General features: G+C 43.6%; 1 protein-coding gene across 1 annotated transcript in view; it reads right to left on the bottom strand.

Annotated features, from left to right (window-relative positions):
- The window catches only part of wdr95 (WD40 repeat domain 95), a 115,569-nt gene extending 98,709 nt beyond the window's left edge, over positions 1-16,860 (bottom strand). Inside the window, exons 1-2 of the mRNA XM_060826772.1 lie at positions 16,725-16,860; positions 5,183-5,462 (exon numbers count right to left, since the gene is read on the bottom strand). Coding sequence (XP_060682755.1) covers positions 5,183-5,462; positions 16,725-16,792 — 348 coding nt within the window. The 5' untranslated portion in view covers positions 16,793-16,860. The remainder of the gene's footprint in view (positions 1-5,182; positions 5,463-16,724) is intronic.
- Positions 16,861-20,986: the final 4,126 nt, after the last annotated feature.

Here is a 20,986-nt window from a genome sequence, read left to right as displayed (position 1 = left end):
AAATAAGCCACCAACCTTTAAACGATTTATGCCTCAGTTCTCACTGTATAAAAGTATTCACCTGCTTCAACATAGTGATTCAAATATGAAAGGTCCAATAAAACAAAATGACAGCTCTACTTGTTCATTTTAACTGTCATCAGGTATCAATGCAACAGGCCAATTGGAATACAAATCATTCATGAAAAATATATCTTGAAAATCAATTAAAAGTTCAGTAACCAGCTGGTTACATTACTGACGTCTTCAGACAAGCTTGTATTAAGAACTAGTGTACTGATTCTAATTCTACATTAATTGATTATTGCTCTTCAATATCTTTATTTTATTTTCCCTTTAGATAGTATTTTTCCTCTAATAGAAATTTAGCGAAGTCACTTAACTATAACACATTAATCTGATGCACTGTTAGCATTTTGATTACCTAACTTGGCTAGGTGACTGCTTTACAATGTGAAGTGATGCCAATAGCATGGGTTCAATTCCTCCAGTAGATGAAATTACTCCTCACCTGAGGCATGGTGACCTTCAGGTTAAACTAACATCAATTGTTTTCTCCAATGACGGAGCCCCTTGGTTCAGTAACACAATGGTGATTTTACCTTTTATATTTTTGAAGGTGATGGGAAAATAGTCTCTTCAACTTCTGAATTATTAAATCCTATCCAGTTGAAGCGTAAAGGGATAGGCTTTTGTTTAAACAGGATTGGCTTGCAAAGAGGTTTGGATTACAAAATTGAATTTGTTTATAATGGAGAAAAAAGGTTGTAAAAGGGAGTACGTGATGCAATTCTTTAAAATACTGAGAGCTAAGATCCAGTAAATGTAAATACGATTTTGGTGGGAACAGCTTAAAGCAAATCATTCCGCAACCTGACTCTGAAGCTGAGCACAGTGAGACACCTACTGGACATTTGATGGTATACCAGAGTTCCACTCTCATTCAATGGCAAAATCCTATTAAAAAGGGACCTCGTTCTTATATTCTGAAATAATTTAAAATATAATGGATAAGAATGGAGCTTGACAAGTGACATTGCCAGGAATTGTTTAGAAGCAGAAATTGGGTTCTATCAGACCTGAAATAATCATGCAGCTCTCTGTCTCAGAGAGATGGCAACAGTATAAATGTAACCTTAGATCAGGGAAGTAGTCTTTAAGCCCTGTGGGAAGCTAGAGGAATGGCACAGCAATCCTGCTTGGGAGTCTATGACAGATGCTCAACAAGTTTTAACAGCTGAGCCTCTCGACAATGCCACTGGTCAGACTCATTTGAGGCAGAAAGGGCCAAAAGAGAGACCTGGAGAATGAGGCCACTGCAGCAACAAAGAGCGATGGGTAACTGCAGGGGTGGGGTGGTGTAGTTGTGATGGCTTTGTGACTGAGTACCAGGTTTCACATTGAGAATTCCCTCCATCATGTTGTGTGGCACTATCACCATGCTAAACTCAAGACCGAACATCTGAGGTGCTATGGACCATCAATAGCAGCAAAATTGTATTCCAGCACAATCTGTAACGTCATGGCCCAGCATATCCCCCACTCAAACATTACCATCAAACTTGGGGATCAACCCTGGTTCATTGCAGAGTGCAGAAGGGAATGCCAGGATCAGCACCAGGCATACCTAAAAATGAGGTGTCAACCTGGTGATGCTACCGAACAGGACTACTTGCATGCCAAACAGCATAACCAAGTGACAGACAGTGCTAAGTGATCCCACAACCAATAGATTAGATCTAAGCTCTGCAGGCCTGCCAATTCCAGTCACGAATGGTGGAAGACAATTAAACTGGAAGAGGAGGCTCTACAAATATCCCCATCCTCAATGATGGGAGAGGCCAGCACACCACTGCAAAAGATAAGGTTGAAGTATTCTCAACAATTTGTAGCCAACAGTGCTGAGTGGATGATTCAGCTCGGCCTCCGCCAATGGTCTCCAGCATTATAGATTCCAGCCTTCAACCAATTCAATTCACTCAATAGGATATCAAGAAATGGTTAGAGGCACTGGATACTGCAAAGCCAATGGACCCTGACAACATTTCAGCAATACTACTGAAGACTTGTGCTCCAAACCTTGCCACTCCTCTAGACAGTCTTATCCAGTACAGTTACATCACTGGCATCTACCTGACAATGTGGAAAAAGCAGGGAAAATCCAAAACAGCCAATTACCACTCCATCAGTCGACTCTTGATCGCCAGTAAAGTGATGGAAGATGCCATCAACAGTGTTATCAAGCAGCACCTGCTCAGCAATAACCTGCTCAGTGATGCCCAGTTTTGAGTTTGAACAGGGCCACTCAGCTCCAGACCTCATTACAGCCTTGCGTCAAAAGTGGACAAAAGAGCTGAATTCCGGACATGAGGTGAGAGTGACAGCCCTTGACATCAAGGCACATTCAACCAAGTGTGGCATTAAGGAGCCCTAACAAAATTGGAAACAATGGGTATTAGGAGCCAAATTCTCTCTATTTGGAAGATTGTGGTTGTTGGAGGTACGTCAGTTCCAGGACATCTCTGTAGGTGTGTCTCAGGGTAGTGTCCAAGGCCTAACCATCTACAGTCATTTCATCAATGACCTTTTCTCCATCATAAGGTCTGAAGTGAGAATGTTCACAGATGATTGCACAATATTCAGCACCATTCGTGATTCCTCAGATACTAAAACAGTCCATGTTCAAAACAAGATCTAGACAAGATCCAGGCTTGGACTGACAAGTGGCAAGTAACATTTGTGCCACAAAAATGTCTGGCAATGACCATTTCCAATAAGAGACAATCTAATCATCACTGAATCTCCCACTACCAGCATCCTTGAGGTTACCATTAACCAGAAACTCAACTGAACTCACCACATAAACACAGTGGCTACAAGAGCAGATCAGAGGCTAGGAATACTTCAGTGAGTAACTCACCTCCTGACTCGCCAAAGCCTGTCCACCATTTACAAGGCACAAGTCAGGAATGTGATGGAATACTCCCCATTTGCCCGGATGAGTATAGCTCCAAGAACACTCCAGAAGCTTGACCCCATCCAGGAAAAAAACGGCCCACTTGAGTGGCACTACATCCACGAACATCTACTTCCTCCACCACAGACACTCAATGGCAGCACCATGTGCACTACCTACAAGATGCATAGCACCTTCCAAACCCAAAAACCACTTCCATCTAGAAGGACAAGAGCTGATACATGAGAACACTACTACCTGCAAGTTCCCCTCCAAGACACTGACCATCCTGGCTTGGAAGTATTTCGCCCTTCCTTCACTGTTGCTGGGTCAAGATCCTGAAACTCCACTCTCCACCAAGGACATCATGGGTCAACCTACAGCACATGGACTGTAGTGGTTCAAGAAGGTAGCTCACAACCATTACCTTCTCAAAGCAACTAGGGATGTGTAATAAATCTTGGCCAGCCAGCGAAGTCCACATCTCAAGAGCAAACGTTTTATTAGAAGTTGTGCATTCTCTACTATATATTTGTTAACCAGTTTGAAAGAGGACTGATCAATTATAGAACATAGAACATAGAAAGATACAGCGCAGTACAGGCCCTTCGGCCCTCGATGTTGCGCCGACCGAATCCTACCTAACCTACACTAGCCCAATAACTTCCAAATGCCTATCCAATGCCCGCTTAAATGACCATAAAGAAGGAGAGTTCACCACTGCTACTGGCAGGGCATTCCATGAACTCACAACCCGCTGTGTAAAGAATCTACCCCTAACATCTGTCCTATACCTACCACCCCTTAATTTAAAGCTGTGTCCCCTAGTAACACCTGACTCCATTAGCGGTAAAAGGTTCTCACTGTCAACCCTATCTAAACCCCTAATCATCTTATACACCTCTATCAAATCTCCCCTAAACCTTCTCTTCTCCAATGAGAACAGCCCCAAGTGCCTCAGCCTTTCCTCATAAGATTTTCCTACCATTCCAGGCAACATCCTGGTAAACCTCCTCTGCACTCGTTCCAATGCCTCCACATCCTTTTTTTTAAAAAAAACAACATGCTACATAACAGTCTGGATAGATTTAAACAAGAGATATAATGAGCTTCAGAATTAAGGCATCTAAAATCTCATTGCAATAAAATTGGATTTCCTCACGTCCCCACTGTATTGATGTTTTATCTTACTTTTGGGAATAAGGTGTTCCATAAATTGTTTTGATGGCCCTCAAGAATCTCATTGCAGTAGGGAATGGAGACATCCAGGTTATTGTGATCCTTCCCTTACTGTTGCTTTGAGTTTGCCAATCTGGGTAGGTGGAACACCATGTAGTTCTTTAGACCTCCTTGACCAGAGATAGAGAAAAAGTAATTATCCCCAGTTTTAATTACTATCCAGTTGGAAGATAGTTCAGACACTCAACAAGCAAAAAGCGAACACATCAAATTCTTTTGATTTTCTTTTAAAAGCAGCAGCATTAGCCAGATTCAATGATAGATACAATTGTAGAGAATTTCAAACGTTTAAAAGGCAAAATTTAGAGACACCCAAAAGCATCAGCAGTTGACCAGCATCTCACACAAGGGGCACCATTCACATGCAGATCTGCCTTCAGCAGGCTGTCTGGTCACAAGCAGCATTCTTGTCCAATTATCTTATTGAAACAAAATATAATTAATTATCTTGCTTGTAATGGGTTTGTAAACTGCGAGGTAAACAGTGCATGATTTAGTTGCAGTTGCATGGCTACTGGCACAAACAACTTATAGACAGGAACACATTCAAACAGTGCAGCAACCTTTTTGGAATATTACCAGCTGTTGATACAAGTTGTTGCCCCAAACCAACTCAGCCAAGCTGGTAACTTAATTGTTTTTTACAATCTACCAAATCTGTTTCTGCTGGATGAACAGAGTTAAAAATTGGCCCCAGGGCTTTTCTGATCTTCATGGCCTAATATCAGACTAGATGAGATGCTATGCAATGATTGACTTCATTAGCACTGAAAACAAACTTTTCATCTAGGCTAGTGGATTCTGTCAAGCAAAAGCTGTCTGAAATGAGAAAGACAGGAGGTGAGAATGTTGGCTTATAGCAAAACTATTTGATAAATTGAACCACATAACCCAGTCATACCTAGCGCCAAGCAATCATTTCACCAAACTACACACATCACCGATTTCATAACATTTCATTAATTAATTGACTTGTCCTGCTTTTACCTTGCCCTTTCTCAAGCTTTTTAGTGTGTCTCCAAACTTTTGAATATTGTCGCTTGTTGCCACATTCTGGGAAAGTCCCACCGAGTGCCTTCTGCTACGTTGTTTAATTAGCTCCCACTCTAACCACTCAGGACGCTCCTCTTGTTCAACCTGTGAACGCCACCCAATGGGAGTCAAGCCTCGTCTGGTTCCTGGAATTGATGTCTTTGCCCGCGCTTGTGAAGATTTAATTCTGGGTATTGTAGGCTTGACTATGTCAGATCTGATGTCTTGAAAAATGCTGAAACACAATGAAAAATTAAATAAATGATAGCATTTTCTAAATTTGCATTTTTCTTCCCAATAAAAACATCTGGAGTGTATATTGTTGTGGACCAGACCAAACCCCCTTCAAAAGACAGTGTGGTCCATACTTTTTTTCTTTGTTTCAAAGGTAAATGTAAAGTGTTGCCTTCCAGATGTAATTCAACTGGTCAAACCACCAGACTTAAAGCAAAACATACTTTATTAATCCAGTCTAGTTAAAAAATTAACAAAAGAAAGAAGGAATTGGAATAACTTAGCTCAAATGGAAAACTTAATAGAACAATAGATACAGTAACTATTACTGATTAACTTCCAATATAGTAACATCCCATAAACAGGCAAATTCAGAAAACAGGTTGTGTTAAATGAAACTCCCGTAGCAGGCACAGAAACCCCAGCGTTTGGCTATAATTGAGAGGGGAGGAAAACAATAAGCTTCTACTTCTTCCAGACTCCAACAGCAATAGCTGAAAGCCAAACTAAAACTGGTTCTGAGAGCTTGACCACACCCATTCAGGCTGCTTCTATTGTTACAACTAAAAAAGAAGGCCTCACAAGCTGTTTATTTTCTTACAGATCAAAAAAAGGACAAAATAATCTCTTAAAGCCCCAGCATGGTCATACTACTTGATAAAAAAATGTTGTTCTTATGCTATGTTATTGTGCCTTGCATGATTGAGAGTGGTTAACTAACTTTTCTGGACCATGTTAAAATGTACACTTTGAAGTCCACACAGTGAGATGTTAATGAGATGGCAATAATAGTCATCCTGCTAAGCAGGAATGAAATCCAATCATTGCCCATTTACAAACTCAAGCGGAGAAGGCCAGGGCAGTTATTATAGCTGAAGAATAAAAGTCAACTTTATTAAAGATGCGCTAGAAACCCTATCAGAGAATGAAAGGGAGAAGGGATGTGTATCCAAAGTCCCCACTTCAATACATCAATATTTTGTATTGATCCCTACATTGCTCCCATGCTGACCTTTCTGTCCAGTATCAGTTATAGATAATCATCCAGTGAGGCCTATCTCATGATTGAGGAGCATCTTATCTTTTGAAACAGTGCTCTACATCCTTCTGAACTAAACACCAATTTCAACAACTTTAGGTCATAACTATTAGACATACGAGCAGAAGTAGGCCATTCAGCCCATTGCTCTGTATTCAATCAGATAATGGCTGATCTGATAATCCTCAACTGCACTTTCCTGCTTTTTCTCCAAAACTCTCAATTGCCTTAATGATTAAAATTCTATCTGTATCAGCCTTGAATATATTTAACAACCCAGCCTCTACAGCCCTCTGTGGTAAAGAATCCACAGGTTCACTACCTTCTGATATATCCTCACCTCTGTCTTAAATGAGCAACTCGTTATTCTGAGATTACACCTTTTAGTCTTAGATACTACCGCAAAAAGGAGACAACGTCTCCATATTCACTTTGCCAAATCCGAGAAGAATTTTCCATGTTTCAAAAAGGTTAGCTCTCATTCTTCTAAATTCCAATGAGTGCAGTCATAACTTACTTAGCCTCTCCTCAAGTAACGCCCCCTCTGTACTTGCTATCAGCCTAGTGACCCCCTCACTGGACTGCCTTCAATGCCAGTACATCTTTCCTTAGATAAAGGGCCCAAAACTGTTCACAGTATTGCAGGTGTGTTCTGACTAGTGCCTTATATATATTTAGCAAAGCCTCTCTGCTTTTATACTTAATTCCCTTTGAAATAAAAGGCCAACGTGCCATTTGTCTTCCCTATAACTCACTCAACTTGTATGCTAACTTTTTTGTGATTCATGGACGAGCACTCCCAATCCCTCTTCTCTAGCTTTCCGCAGACTTCATCCATTTAAATAATACCCAGCTCCTCTATTCTTCCTGCCTTTGAACATTTCACCTCACAATTTTTCCTCATCATATTCCATCTGCCAAAATCAGAGATAGAGAGATAGATAGCGACAGACAGACAGACAGAGATGTTTGAGCAGACAGGAATGGATAAAGGTTAGGCCAGGACAATCAGCAGCTGCTGATGGGCTGCTGGTGACCACAGTAGCAACCTTCTGGATCCCACTACCTGCTCTACTCGTAGTCAGACCGTCCTCAACCTATGGGGGTTGAGGTAAGGGCATGAAAGAAGGTACTCAGTGAAATAACTCCACAGAGGCTGCTATCCTGTCACCAAGTCACCCTTTATTTATACATGGAGAGTCCTTGACACTTATCCAGCCCCCTCAGAGCCAGCTCTCAGAACGTCTGACACTCCTGTTTATATTTATCAGCCAGAACTATCTGAATGGAACAGATTAACAGCCCCAATCAGGAACGCATATTCTATGAGGTCCACTTGGCTCACCTCATTACAATTACTACTCAGATCCTAAAATTGTTGAACTCACCGTTGAGTTCAGAAGGTTGCAGGGTTCCCAAGTAGAAAATGTGGTGCTTGCCTTCACCCATCTAGGCACTGAATATAAAAGTCGGCAAGTCATTTTGAAACTGTATGAAACTTTAGTTAAGCACATTTAGAATATTTTAGGCAGTCCTGGTCGACACACTTTGGAAAGGATATAGAAGCTTTGGGGTGGGTGTAAATGAGGTTTACCAGGAAATGGCTGATGGAATTCAACGTGAGCAAATGCGAGGTCTTGCACTTTGGCAAAAAGAATAAAAGCATAGACTACTTTCTAAATGGTGAGAAAATTAGTAAAGCCAAAGTACAAAGGGATCTGGGAGTGCTAGTCGAGGATTCTTTAAAGGTAAACATGCAGGTTGAGTCCATGATTAAGAAAGCGAATGCAATGTTGTCACTTATCTCAAGAGGGTTGGAATATAAAAGCAGAGATGTGCTACTGAGACTTTATAAAGCTCTGGTTAGGCCCCATTTGGAGTACTGTGTCCAGTTTTGGTCCCCACACTTCAGGAAGGACATACTGGCCCTGGAACGTGTCCAGCGGAGATTCACACAGATGATCCCTGGAATGGTAGGTCTAACATATGAGGAACGGCTGAGGATCCTGGGATTGTATTCATTGGAGTTTAGAAGATTAAGGGGAGACTTAATAGAGACGTACAAGATAATACATGGCTTGGAAAGGGTGGACGCTAGGAAATTGTTTCCATTAGGCGAGAAGACTAGGACCCGTGGACACAGCCTTAGAATTAAAGGGGTTCAATTCAAAACAGAAATGCGGAGACATTTCTTCAGCCAGAGGGTGGTGGGCCTGTGGAATTCATTGCCACGGAGTGCAGTGGAGGCCGGGACGCTAAATGTCTTCAAGGCAGAGATTGATAGATTCTTGTTGTCTCGAGGAATTAAGGGCTACGGGGAGAACTCTGGTAAGTGGAGTTGAAATGCCCATCAGCCATGATTGAATGGCGGAGTGGACTCGATGGGCCGAATGGCCTTACTTCCACTCCAATGTCTTATGGTCTTATGGTCTTACCAAGATGTTGTCTGGTTTGGAGCGCATTAACTATAAGGAGAGGCTGGGCATATTTGGATTGTTTTCACTAGAATATCAGAGGCTGAGGGGCAACCTGATATAAAAGTATGTGAAGCAAGGATAGGGTAGATAGGCTCTTTCCCAGGAGGAAATGTCAACACTAGAGGCCATATCTTTCAGGTTAAAGGGGAAAGGTTTAAAGGAGATGCACAAAGAAAGGTTTTGTTTTTGCACAGAGGGTGGTAGGTGCCTGCAACATGCTGCCCAGGGATGTAGCAGAAGCACATCCAATAGCAACATTTTGCAGGCATTTAGACAGGCTCACAAACAGGCTGAGAAAAGAGGGATGTAGACCATGTACAAGTGGATAGGATTAGTTTGGCATGGCATCACAGTCAGCACAGAACGATGGTGAGCTGAAGGACCTGTTCCTGTGCTGTACTATTCTATGTAAGTAAATAAAATAGAGATGCAGGGCCATGTGATGTGTTGTACCTGCATGTTGTGGAAGCTGGTAGACCCCATTGTGGCTCACAGTGACTACATCTGTAGCAAGTGTTGGCTACTTGAGGAGCTCTGGCTCAGAGTTGATGTGCTGATTCAAAGCCTCATCAAAGAGGAGGGGAAGAGTTACTGGGTGCTCAGTTTCAGCAGGGATTCACACCTCTTAGTTTAACTACCTCACATTTGGTCAGTGGTTAGGATGGTCTGACTATGAGCAAAGCAGGTAGTGGCATCCAGAAGGTAGTGCTGAAGGAGCCTCAGCCCTTAGGCTTGTCTAACAGGTTTGAGATTTTTACTCCCTGTGTGGGTAAGAGCAGGGGCTATACAAAGGATGAGTAAACTGACCATAGCACCATGGAACAAAGACCGAGAGTCTCAAAGGATGTGTTGCCTACCTGGTGCCCGGATTCAGGATGTCTCATCTGGGCTGCGGAGGAATTTGGTGTGGGAGTGGAACGATCCAGTTATCGTGGTCCACATCGGTACCAATAATATAGATAGAATGAGGAAAGAGGATTTGTTGAGGGAATATAGCAGCTCTGGGCTAAATTGAAAATCAGAATCAAAAAAATAATAATCTATGGATTATTAACTGAGCCACAATCTGACTGGCCCAGGATTAAATACATGATTGGTGTGAAAGAAATAGATTTGAATTCATGGGACATTGGCATCAGTACTAGGGAAGGGGGAAGCTGATCCAGTAGGATAGGAATCATGCTGCTAATGGAGTCCTGCTGAATCACATAACTTGAGCTGGAGATAGGGTTTTAAACCAAATATTGGAGGTTGGGTGGGTTCCATTCCATGGAAAGTTATAAAATCAATAGTAAAGGAGCATATACAATTGCAGGTTATTGATGGGGTTAACTTTTACTAGAAAACAAAAGGAAGGGATAAAACATGCAAATATCATATTGCATCAAGGAAACATAGGATTGTAAGTAAATTTGATAACACAGCAAATTTAAAGGCTTTATATCTTAATGCACAAAGTACTATGTTTGGAATAAGGTGGATGAACCAACAGCATAAATCAAGGTAAATGAAATGATCTCATATCCATTAGGGAAACATGGTTATACAGAGATCAAAACTGAGAACTGAACAGGGATATTTGAAAGACAGTAGGGATGGAAAAGATGATCAGTTAGCATTTTAATAAGAGATAAAGTGAGAACGGTTGTGAGAGGTGATTTAGAATTGGTTCATGGAGAGTCCATTTGGACAGAGGTATAAAACAGCGAAGGGAAGAAGATTTTGGTAGGAATTGCGTATAGATTCTTAAACAGTAGCCACTGCATGGGAAAGGCTATAATAAGAGCATGTAAAAGGAATAGAGAAATAATTGTGTGTCATTTTAATCTTCTTGGGTCAATCAACTTGAAAGGGGTAGCCACGACAATGAATTCATAGCGTGCATTAGGGATAGTTTCCTAGAGCAATGGGTTATGGAGCCAACCAGGGAGCAGGCTATCTTGGATACGGTAATAGGGGAAAGTGAGTACTGCAGATGCTGGAGATCAGAGCTGAAAATGTGTTGCTGGAAAAGCGCAGCAGGTCAGGCAGCATCCAAGGAGCAGGAGAATCGACGGTTCGGGCATGAGTCCTTCTTCAGGAATGAGGAAAGTGTGCCAGGCTAAGATGAGGAGGGGCGTTGGAAATGCGATAGGTGGAAGGAGGTCAAGGTGAGGGTGATAGGCCGGAGTGGGGGTGGGGGCGGAGAGGTCAGGAAGAAGATTGCAGGTTAGGAAGGTGGTGCTGAGTTCGAAGTTTGGGACTGAGACAAGGTGGGGGGAGGGGAAATGAGGAAACTGGAGAAATCTGAGTTCATCCTTTGTGGTTGGAGGGTTCCTTGGCGGAAGATGAGGCGCCCTTCCTCCAGCCGTTGTGTTGCTATGGTCTGGCGATGGAGGAGTCCAAGGACCTGCATGTCTTTGGTGGAGTGGGAGGGGGAGTTGAAGTGTTGAGCCACGGGATGGTTGTGTTGGTTGGTCCGGTGTCCCAGAGGTGTTCTCTGAAACGTTCCGCAAGTAGGCGGCCTGTCTCGACTCCCACAGCTACCTAGACTACACCTCCTCCCACCCTGCCCACTGTGAAAATGCCATCCCATATTCCCAATTCCTTCGTCTCCGTCGCATCTGCTCCCAGGAGGACCAGTTCCAATACCGAACAACCCAGATGGCCTCCTTCTTCAAAGACCTCAATTTCCCCCCAGACGTGGTCAACGATGCTCTCCACCACATCTCCTCCACTTCTCGCTCCACCGCCTTCGAGTCCCACCCCTCGAATCGCCACCAGGACAAAACTCCACTGGTCCTCACCTACCACCCCACCAACCTGCATATATATTGTATCATCCATCATCATTTCCACCATCTCCAAACGGACCCCACTACCAGGGATGTATTTCCTTCCCCTTCCCTATCAGCGTTCCAAAAAGATCACTCCCTCTGTGACTCCCTCATCAGGTCCACACCCTCCATCAACCCAACCTCCACTCCTGGCACCTTCCCCTGCAACCGCAAGAAATGCAAAACTTGAGCCCAGACCTTCTCCCTTACTTCCCTCCAAGGCCTCAGGGGATCCTTCCATATCCACCACAAATTAACCTGCACCTCCACACACATCATTTACTGCATCCGCTGCACCCAATGTGGCATCCTCTATATCGGGGAGACTGGTCGCCTACTTGCGGAACGTTTCAGTGAACACCTCTGGGACACCCGGACCAACCAACCCAACCACCCCGTGGCTCAACACTTCAACTCCCTCTCCCACTCCACCAAGGACATGCAGGTCCTTGGACTCCTGCATTGCCAGACCATAGCAACACAACGGCTGGAGGAAGGGCACCTTATGTTCCGACTAGGAACCCTCCAACCATAAGAGATGAACTCAGATTTCTCCAGTTTCCTCATTTCCCCTCCCCCCCACCTTGTCTCAGTTCCAAATCTCGAACTCAGCACCACCTTCCTAACCTGCAATCTTCTTCCTGACCTCTCCGCCCCCACCCCCACTCGGCCTATCACCCTAACCTTATCACCCTCACCTTAACCTCCTTCCACCTCTCACATTTCCAATGCCCCTCCCCCAAGTCCCTCCTCCCTACCTTTTATTTTAGTCAATTTGGCACACATTCCTCATTCCTGAAGAAGGGCTCATGCCCAAAACATCGATTCTTCTGCTCCTTGGAAGCTACTTGACCTTCTGCGCTTTTCCAGCAACACATTTCCAGCTCCGGTAATAGGGGATGAGGCAGGTTTTATATGTTTAATACGTGACATCAGAGTAAAAGATCCCTTGGAAGTTTACAAAATATGTTAATGACTTGGAGGAAAGAAGTGAATGTACTGTCACCAGATTTTCAGACTACACAAAAATAGGTGCAAAGGCAAGTTGCAAGAGGCATACAGACAGTTTGCAGAGAGACATTGATAGGTTAAGTAAGTGGGCAAATAGTCAGCAAATGGAACATAATGTGGAAAATAAAAAGTTGCTCTTTTTGGTATGGAGAACAAAGGAACGTATTATTACTTAAATGGAGAAAAAAATGCAGAAAGCTCAACACAAAAGGACTCAGGGCCACTTGTACATGGAACAGAGAAAGCTAGCACGCAGATGCAGCAACTAAACAAAAAGGCTAATAGAATCAGAAAGAAAAACCCAGAAATTGCTGGAAAGACCCAGCAGGTCTGGCAGCATCTACGGAGAGAAATCAGAGTTAACATTTTGGGTCCAGTGACTCTTCTTCAGAACTGTTCTGTTTTTGACGGTTAATGAAATGTTGGCCCTTATTTCAAGAGGCTTAGATTATAAGAACAGGCAAGTCACACTGCAACTGTACAAGGTGCTGGTGAAACCATATCAGGAATATTGTGAGCAGTTTTGGTTCACTTTTTAAAGGAAAGGCATCATTTAAGTAAAGGCAGTTCAAAGAAGGTTCACAAGAATGATTCCCACTAGGAGAGACTATCTTATAAGCAAAGGTTAAACAGGCTGGAATTCTACTAAATGGGTTGTGAAAGGGCAGGAAAGTGAACCTGATGAATGTTGGATAGGCTATGATCTTACTAAGCAGAGGAGCAGGCTCAAGGGACTGAATGGCCTACTCCTGTTCCTGTTTCTTATTGTTTAATGGAATGTGGTTGCTGGTGAATGAATAGTTGTTGTGAACACAAGAGTCTGCACACAGCAAATAAAGAACTTTGGTTAAAGGTTGAACATCGTCAGAGATACCAGGAATTATTATACTTTAAATTAACACTTTATAATCGTTTACATTCACCAAATCAGAGTTTTGGTATGACATTGCCTTTGAAAAGCCATATCTCCGATACAACATGACAACACTCGGTGATGCACTGTAACACAACTACATGCCCTGGAGTAAGGTTATGAATAAGGGAAGAGTACTATCACTGGGCCAGCAGACCTTAGATAGTAGAACATCAGGAATTTGATAGATGAGTATGTACTTACTGTCCACACTATCAAGAATAAGTTTTAACATGGCAATAATTTGCCAGATGAAAGGGAAAATGAGTCAAAAGACTGATCAGCACAGAACAGGGTGAATCCTTCTCTCTCGTTGGACACTGAGCAATAATTCTTACAAAAGACATCAAGCTGAAACATTAACAGTTTGTCTCTGCATATGGATCACATATGCTCAATGTTTTCCTTTGTTTTTCCACATTTCCAGCATCTGCTGTATTTTCCTTTGGTATTTGTGTTATAGCAAAGAAGTGGTGGTAACTAGGTCTCCTAGTTTGCTGTCACAATAACAGTAAACCTCATTGAGTCACCATTGCTTTGGCACAAATACTAACAGGATCTTCAGAGAACAGCAGATGCATGGTTAAATATAGAAATACTTTACTACCTGAAACATGCTCGTCCATGCCAAGCTTTGAGAAGGCAGTATTTTACTGAAAGCTTCACAACTGTGATGCATTGAATGATGTGAAGTTGAAGTTATACAGAGGACACAAAATGAACTCACTGTTGAAAGTTACATCCTGTCCATTTCTGATTGGTCTTGCACAGTTTCCTTTTAGTAACATGAAACATGGAATCATTGCCAAATTGTCTCTCTGGCACTGAACATAGCCATTCCAAGTGTGGCTTCTCATTCATTCAGGTGTCAATCATCGGAGATTTGCAAATGTTAACCTTATTTCTTTTACTTGTTTTCAGTCACTTTTCTCTCTTAATCCACACTTTCTTCTCGATCTGTATGCTAAAATGAAACTAAATTCACCCAATAATGTCTACTTCCTTCTCAATACTCACACCTCTTTCTTCAATCTGATTAGTTTGGATATTCAATTACTGGTGTTTTTCACTGAACTCCCAGGATTGTTTGCAGCTAGTATCAATGTAGCAAGAAATTTATAACAAGAAGCATTATTGAGGACAAAATGGAGAAAGACAAACCTTCCCCAAATTCAATGCTGTCTGTTGCCTTGCTACATCAAATTGTGATCCGTTTATAAAAATTCATTTTGCTGCATGGCCTTATAGCTAATTGAAGGGAAATTAGTGTGAATTTTCACATATATGTATATAAGGTCTGTATTGGTTGCTTTTGTTACAACTATTGTTACACAGAAACAGTTCACAAGGATTTTTTGTTTATTGATTTGGGGGATGAGAGTGACATTGGTCTGGCCAGCATTTATTGCCTATCCCCAGTTGTCCTGAAGGAGGTGATGGTGAGCTGCCTCTGGAACTCCTGTAGTCCATGTGCTTGAGGTACACCCACAATGCTTATAGGGATGGAGTTCCAGGATTTTGACCCAGTGAGACTGAAAGAACACAGATATATTTCCAAGTCAGGATAGTGAGAAGATCAGAGGGGAATTTGCAGTTATAAAGTCATACAGTTGGCAGTGTTCCCATGTTTGCACTGTCCTTGTCCTTCCAGATGGTCACAGTCATGGGTTTGGAAATTGTGGCTAAAAGAGCCTGCAGTGAAGATAGTATAAGACCATAAGACATAGGAGTGGAAGTAAGGCCATTTGGCCCATCGAGTCCACTCTGCCATTCAATCATGGCTGATGGGCATTTCAATTCCACTTACCAGAGTTCTCCCCGTAGCCCTTAATTCCTCGAGCCATCAAGAATCTATCAATCTCTGCCTTGAAGACATTTAGTGTCCCAGCCTCCACTGCACTCTGCAGCAATGAATTCCACAGGCCCACCACTCTCTGGCTGAAGAAATGTCTCCGCATTTCTGTTCTGAATTTACCCCCTCTAATTTTAAGGCTGTGTCCACGGGTCTTAGTCTCCTCGCCTAACGGAAAAAATTTCCTAGCGTCCACCCTTTCCAAGCCATGTATTATCATGTAAGTTTCTATTAAGTCTCCCCTTAATCTTCTAAACTCCAATGAATACAATCCCTGGATCCTCAGCCGTTCCTCGTATCTTAGAGCAACCATTCCAGGAATCATCCGTGTGAATCTCCGCTGGACACGTTCCAGTGCCAGTATGTCCTTCCTGAGGTGTGGGGACCAAAACTGGACACAGTACTCCAAATAGGGCCTAACCAGAGCAGTATATATGGCTGCTACTGTGCACTGGGAGTGGAATGAATGAATGTTAATGGATGTGGGTTGCTTTGTTCTGAGTGATGTTGTTTGAACTGCAATGGTCCCGGAGAATGGAGAGTATTCCATCACATTCCTGACTTATGTCTTATTACTGGTGGACTAGCGTGGGGAGTGAGGGCAGATCAGGAGATGGGTTACGCGTATGGGATTCCTAATTCTGATCTGCTCTTGGAACCGCTCTATTTATTATAGCTATTCCAATTCAGTTTCTGGTTGATAGATTGAACAACATTTGCTTCTGATCTAACGACCGCCTTCTAAACAGTTTTACGTCAACCTCAATTGGAAACAAATAAAACAGTCCAGTTAAAAGATGTGGCCGAAGACCCCTTAAGCTGCGAGATCCTTTCGGACTGGTTTGGACTCACAGAGAGTGTTACATGATTTCAGCTTCTACTTCCTGCAAATGACCCGAGTTCCTAGCCTGTCAGGTAGAAGCATCGCTCAGAGGCTGAGTCTCTGATGCCCTGACAACAGGAAATGGCATCTACAAAACACGGCATAAGCCGTTGGTTATATTCCCAAATCAATAATTGTATGATTATTTATATTCAGAGAAGCTTCCGGATTCCCGCACTTTTGCAGCCCTATGGACAACAATCGCCTTCCATTACTGTATTACTATTAACAACACAGGACAATGTCTTTGTGCGTGTTCATGAGGAAAGTACCTGCTAATGGCAAAAGTCTCCAACTTCCCTGCGGCAGAACTTGGCCGCACTTTTTTCCCCAGCGGCATGGTTGTTTGTGTCTGACCCTCAGTTATCCCTGGGCAATGGGCCACAGGGTCATTGAGGGCAAGTTTAAAGCCCCTTGTTCCAACGAAGCCACTGCCGTGTCCGCGCACAGTCGTTTCTCGTTAGTAACCTGACACTCCTCTCACCTGTCAATGCACAACACCAAGGGAACACTTAAAGGTACACAACTCGGTAGAATGCTGCACTCTCATCAAAATGATCCAACAAAAAAGATAATTAGCAATTCCATGATAAAGATTAGGCATCATCGGTTGAGTAGGACGATTTATAATCGATAAAGTGCTAACTAGGTGTACTTGCAATGATTTATTGATTTTTAAGTCTATCCAAAACACATTGTGGTAACTACTGAGCAATTACTGATGGAGATCTTGCTGTCCCAGTAGGGATGAACATGAAATTTTCTGTTTTGATTTGATTTATTATTGTTGCATGTGCCTGTGTACAGTGCAAAGTTTTGTTTTGTGTGCAGTACAGAGCAGACCATGCCAAGATCATGAGGTGTTAGAACAGGCCGAGGAATATAAAGTTACGGCTGCAAAGAGGGTTTGACAGGTTTGAACATTACAGGTTTGAAATTTGAGAGACCCATTCAGAAGTCTATTGACAGCGGGGGAGAAGTTGTCATTGAACCTGTTGGTGCGATTGTTTAAGCTCTTGTATCTTCTGCCTGATGGAAGAGGTTGGAAGAGATTATAACCAGGGTGGGAGGGGTTTTTGATGATGTTGGCTGTCTTTCTGCAGCTTCGAGAAGTATAGATGGAAGTCAATAGATACAAGATTGGCTTGCATGATGGACTAGGCAATGTTCACTGCTATTGAGGAAGTGGGAGGGTGAGGAGACAATGTTATGAGTGGAGTCTATGTTTATCTGAGAGTGGGAGGTGGGGAATGGAGAGGGCGAGCAGAGGTCAGGGGGTCAAGGCTGGGTGTGCAGAGCAGGGGTCAGGATTAGGTGAGGTGAGTAAGGCTCAGGGGTTATGGCTGGGTGTAGTGAGCAGGAGTCAGGGGGTCAGGGTTAGGTGTGGTGAGCAGGGGTCAGGGGTTATGGCTGGGTATAGTGAGCAGGGTTCAGGGTTAGGTGTGGTGAGCAGGGGTCAGGGGTTATGGCTGGGTATAGTGAGCAGGGTTCAGGGTTAGGTGTGGTGAGCAGGGGTCAAGGTTATGGATGGGTGTAGTTAGCAGGGGTCGGGGCTCAGGATTAGGTGTGGTGAGCAGGGGTCAGGGGTTATAGCTTGGTATAGTGAGCAGTGTCGGGGATCAGGGTTAGCTGTGATGAGCAGGGGTCAGGGGTTATAGCTGGGTATAGTGAGCAGGTATCGGGGATCAGGGTTAGGTGTGGTGAACAGGAGTTGGAGTTATGGCTGGGTATAGTGAGCAGGTGTCAGGAGATCAGGGTTAGGTGTGGTGAGCAGATGTCAGGGGTTACGGCTGGGTATAGTGAGCAGGAGTCGGGGGTCAGGATCGGGCTGGGTTTGATGAGCAGAGGTCATGGAGTCAAGGCTGGGTCTGGTGAGGTCACAAGGTCAGGACTGGGTGTGGTGAGGACAGGGGTCAGGTCTGGGTATAGTAAGGGCAGGGGGTCAGGTCTGGGTGTGGTGAGGACAGGGGGTCAGGGCTGGGTATAGTGAGGGCAGGGGTCAGGGCTGGGTGTGGTGAGGACAGGGGGTCAGGGCTGGGTATAGTGAGGGCAGGCGTCAGGGCTGGGTGTGGTGAGGACAGTGGGTCAGGGCTGGATATAGTGAAAGCAGGGGTCAGGGCTGGGTGTGGTGAGGACGGTGGGTCAGGGCTGGGTATAGTGAAGGCAGGGGTCAGGGCTGGGTGTGGTGAGGACAGAGGTCAGGGCTAGGTCTGGTGTGGACAGGGGTCAGGGCTGGCTCTGGTGTGGACAGGGGTCAGGGCTAGGTGTGGTTCGCAGAGGTCAAGGGTGAGGAAATGGTCAGAGTACAGGGAACTGAGGGCGGCAGGAGTTAAGTAGAACCTGAATCCTGGGAGACGGATGGTACGGGATGGGAAAGGGGGCGGGTGTTAGGACCAGAAGCCAGTTGAGTGTGGACGGCCTTTGAGCAGACCCAGAAGGGTTGAGTCAGCTGGAGTGAGCAAAGCTCTTGCACTCTTAAGTACTTTAAACCCAGCAGCTCACACAATACTACTGAGTCTCAATCCATGCCTCACTATTATTCCTCGCAAGTTTCTTTAAGAATTGCTCTCCCACAGCAGCACCCCAGGGGAATTCTTGACTGTTCTAATATAGTTATTCACATTGAACATCTTCAGCATGTTGTGTGCCAGTTATCACCATGCTATATGGTAGAGAATTTGAACTGATCTAGCAACTCAAGATTGGGCACCCATGAGGCACTGTGGGCATCAGCAACAATACAATATGCAGCCCCATGTCCCAGCATATCCCTGACTCTACCAGTATCATCAAGACAGGAGATCAACTCTGGTTCAATTAAGACAACAGAAGGGCATGCCAGTTGCAGTAACAGGTAAAAGTGAGGTGTTAACCTAGTGAAGCATAGCACAGCAGCAAATCATAGATCAAGCTAAGCAATCCCACAGCCAGTGGGTCTGATCTAAGCTCTGCAGTTCTGCTAATTTCAATTGTGAATGGTGGTGGGCAATTAAACAACTCACTGGAGGAGAAAGATCCATTTTCAATGACAGAGGAGCCCAGCACGTCAGTGCAAAAGGTAAGGCACAACAATCTTCAGCTAATCTCCACCTGGGTGAATGATCCATCTCGGCTTCCTCTAGAGGTCCCTAACATCATAGATACCAGTCTTCATCCTATTCCATATGATATCAGGATACAGGCAGTTCTTAGGATGGAAACAGGTTCCATTTTGGAATCCATTTGTCAGTTGATTTTGTTGGCAATTCAGACCACAGTGCAGGACAATGTAAAGTAGCCATTTGTAAGTACAGGAAATGTTCATAAGTTAGGTGTTTAAAATTACACCACTACATGGAATCATATTCGTAAGTACAAGCATTTGTAAGTTGAATATTTGTAAATAGGTTGGCACTGTATTTCAAAGTCCATAGGCTCTGACAACATTCCAACAAAATTAGTCCTGAGCTGTGTAATGCAATGATTTTTAGGCAGAGTCAGCATACAGTCAGAACAAGAGGTCAACACGGAAAGTACCGAAAGCTATTGTGTGAGAAATGACATTTGCATTGGAGTAAAGCAGCAATTGCATCATAAATGTATTTAAGGTATAAAAGCAACAAACATATAGCATTTCAATCAGAAACAAAAACAGAAATGGCTAGAAAATCTCAGCAGGTCTGGCAGCATCTCTGGAGAGAAGTCAGGGTTAATGTTTTGAGTCCAGCAACTCTTCTTCAGAACTAGATCCAGAGCGTTAATTCTGACTTCTCTCCACAGATGCTGGCAGACCTGCTGAGATTTTCCAGATATTTCTGCTTTTGTTTCTGATTTCCAGTATCCACAATTCTTTTGGGTTTTTTGTTTAGCATTTCAACCAGGTTTGGGTTGGGTTTGTGGGGACTGAAACAACTGCCCAATCATTCACATTGAAGCCTTCACAGGACCATACAAATGAGGTCAACTGTAGTGCAGACTTAACTTTCTGATTTATTAAGACTACATCACATAGTGTAGTAATGGGCACATGGATTCATGAATACAAACATAGCAGCATTGAACTTCCTTGTCCCTGGCTCCTTCAAAAGATCTGTTGGGAATATGTAAAGCATCTCCTAATCAGCAGCTCATGAACATTTTTTTGTGAGTTCACTGCTCTCCTTTACAGGAAAGCAATTCAGTTTGCCCATTGACCCAGAAAGTCAAGCTGTCTAAGGATCCCAAAATTGAAACTATTACTAGATTCCCTCAGGTGCAAAGGGACACTGACTGTGCATGTGTCACTCAGAGCTCCCTGGCAGCCAGATTTGTGAACAGTCCTTCAATGTCCAAATCTTTGTGATTTCTGCAGATGTACACTTATCATCCAGGGTACTGTCACCATTCATACATTCTGCACAATTCCCTGGTTCATCCAATGACTGCTGCCATATCATCTCCAGAATTGGCTTTGGGTGACAAATGGTATTCCCAGAAAGCGTAGCTAGTGACCCCAATGTGCAACCTCAGACTCATGCTCAACTGCACTATAATGGTGCCCATGCATCCACTAGAG

The sequence above is a fragment of the Hemiscyllium ocellatum genome, chromosome 6 (assembly GCF_020745735.1).
Source record: "Hemiscyllium ocellatum isolate sHemOce1 chromosome 6, sHemOce1.pat.X.cur, whole genome shotgun sequence".
Taxonomy (NCBI): domain Eukaryota; kingdom Metazoa; phylum Chordata; class Chondrichthyes; order Orectolobiformes; family Hemiscylliidae; genus Hemiscyllium; species Hemiscyllium ocellatum.
The sequence above is the reverse complement of the archived record's forward strand: the minus strand, read 5'-3'. Positions and strand labels throughout refer to the sequence as shown.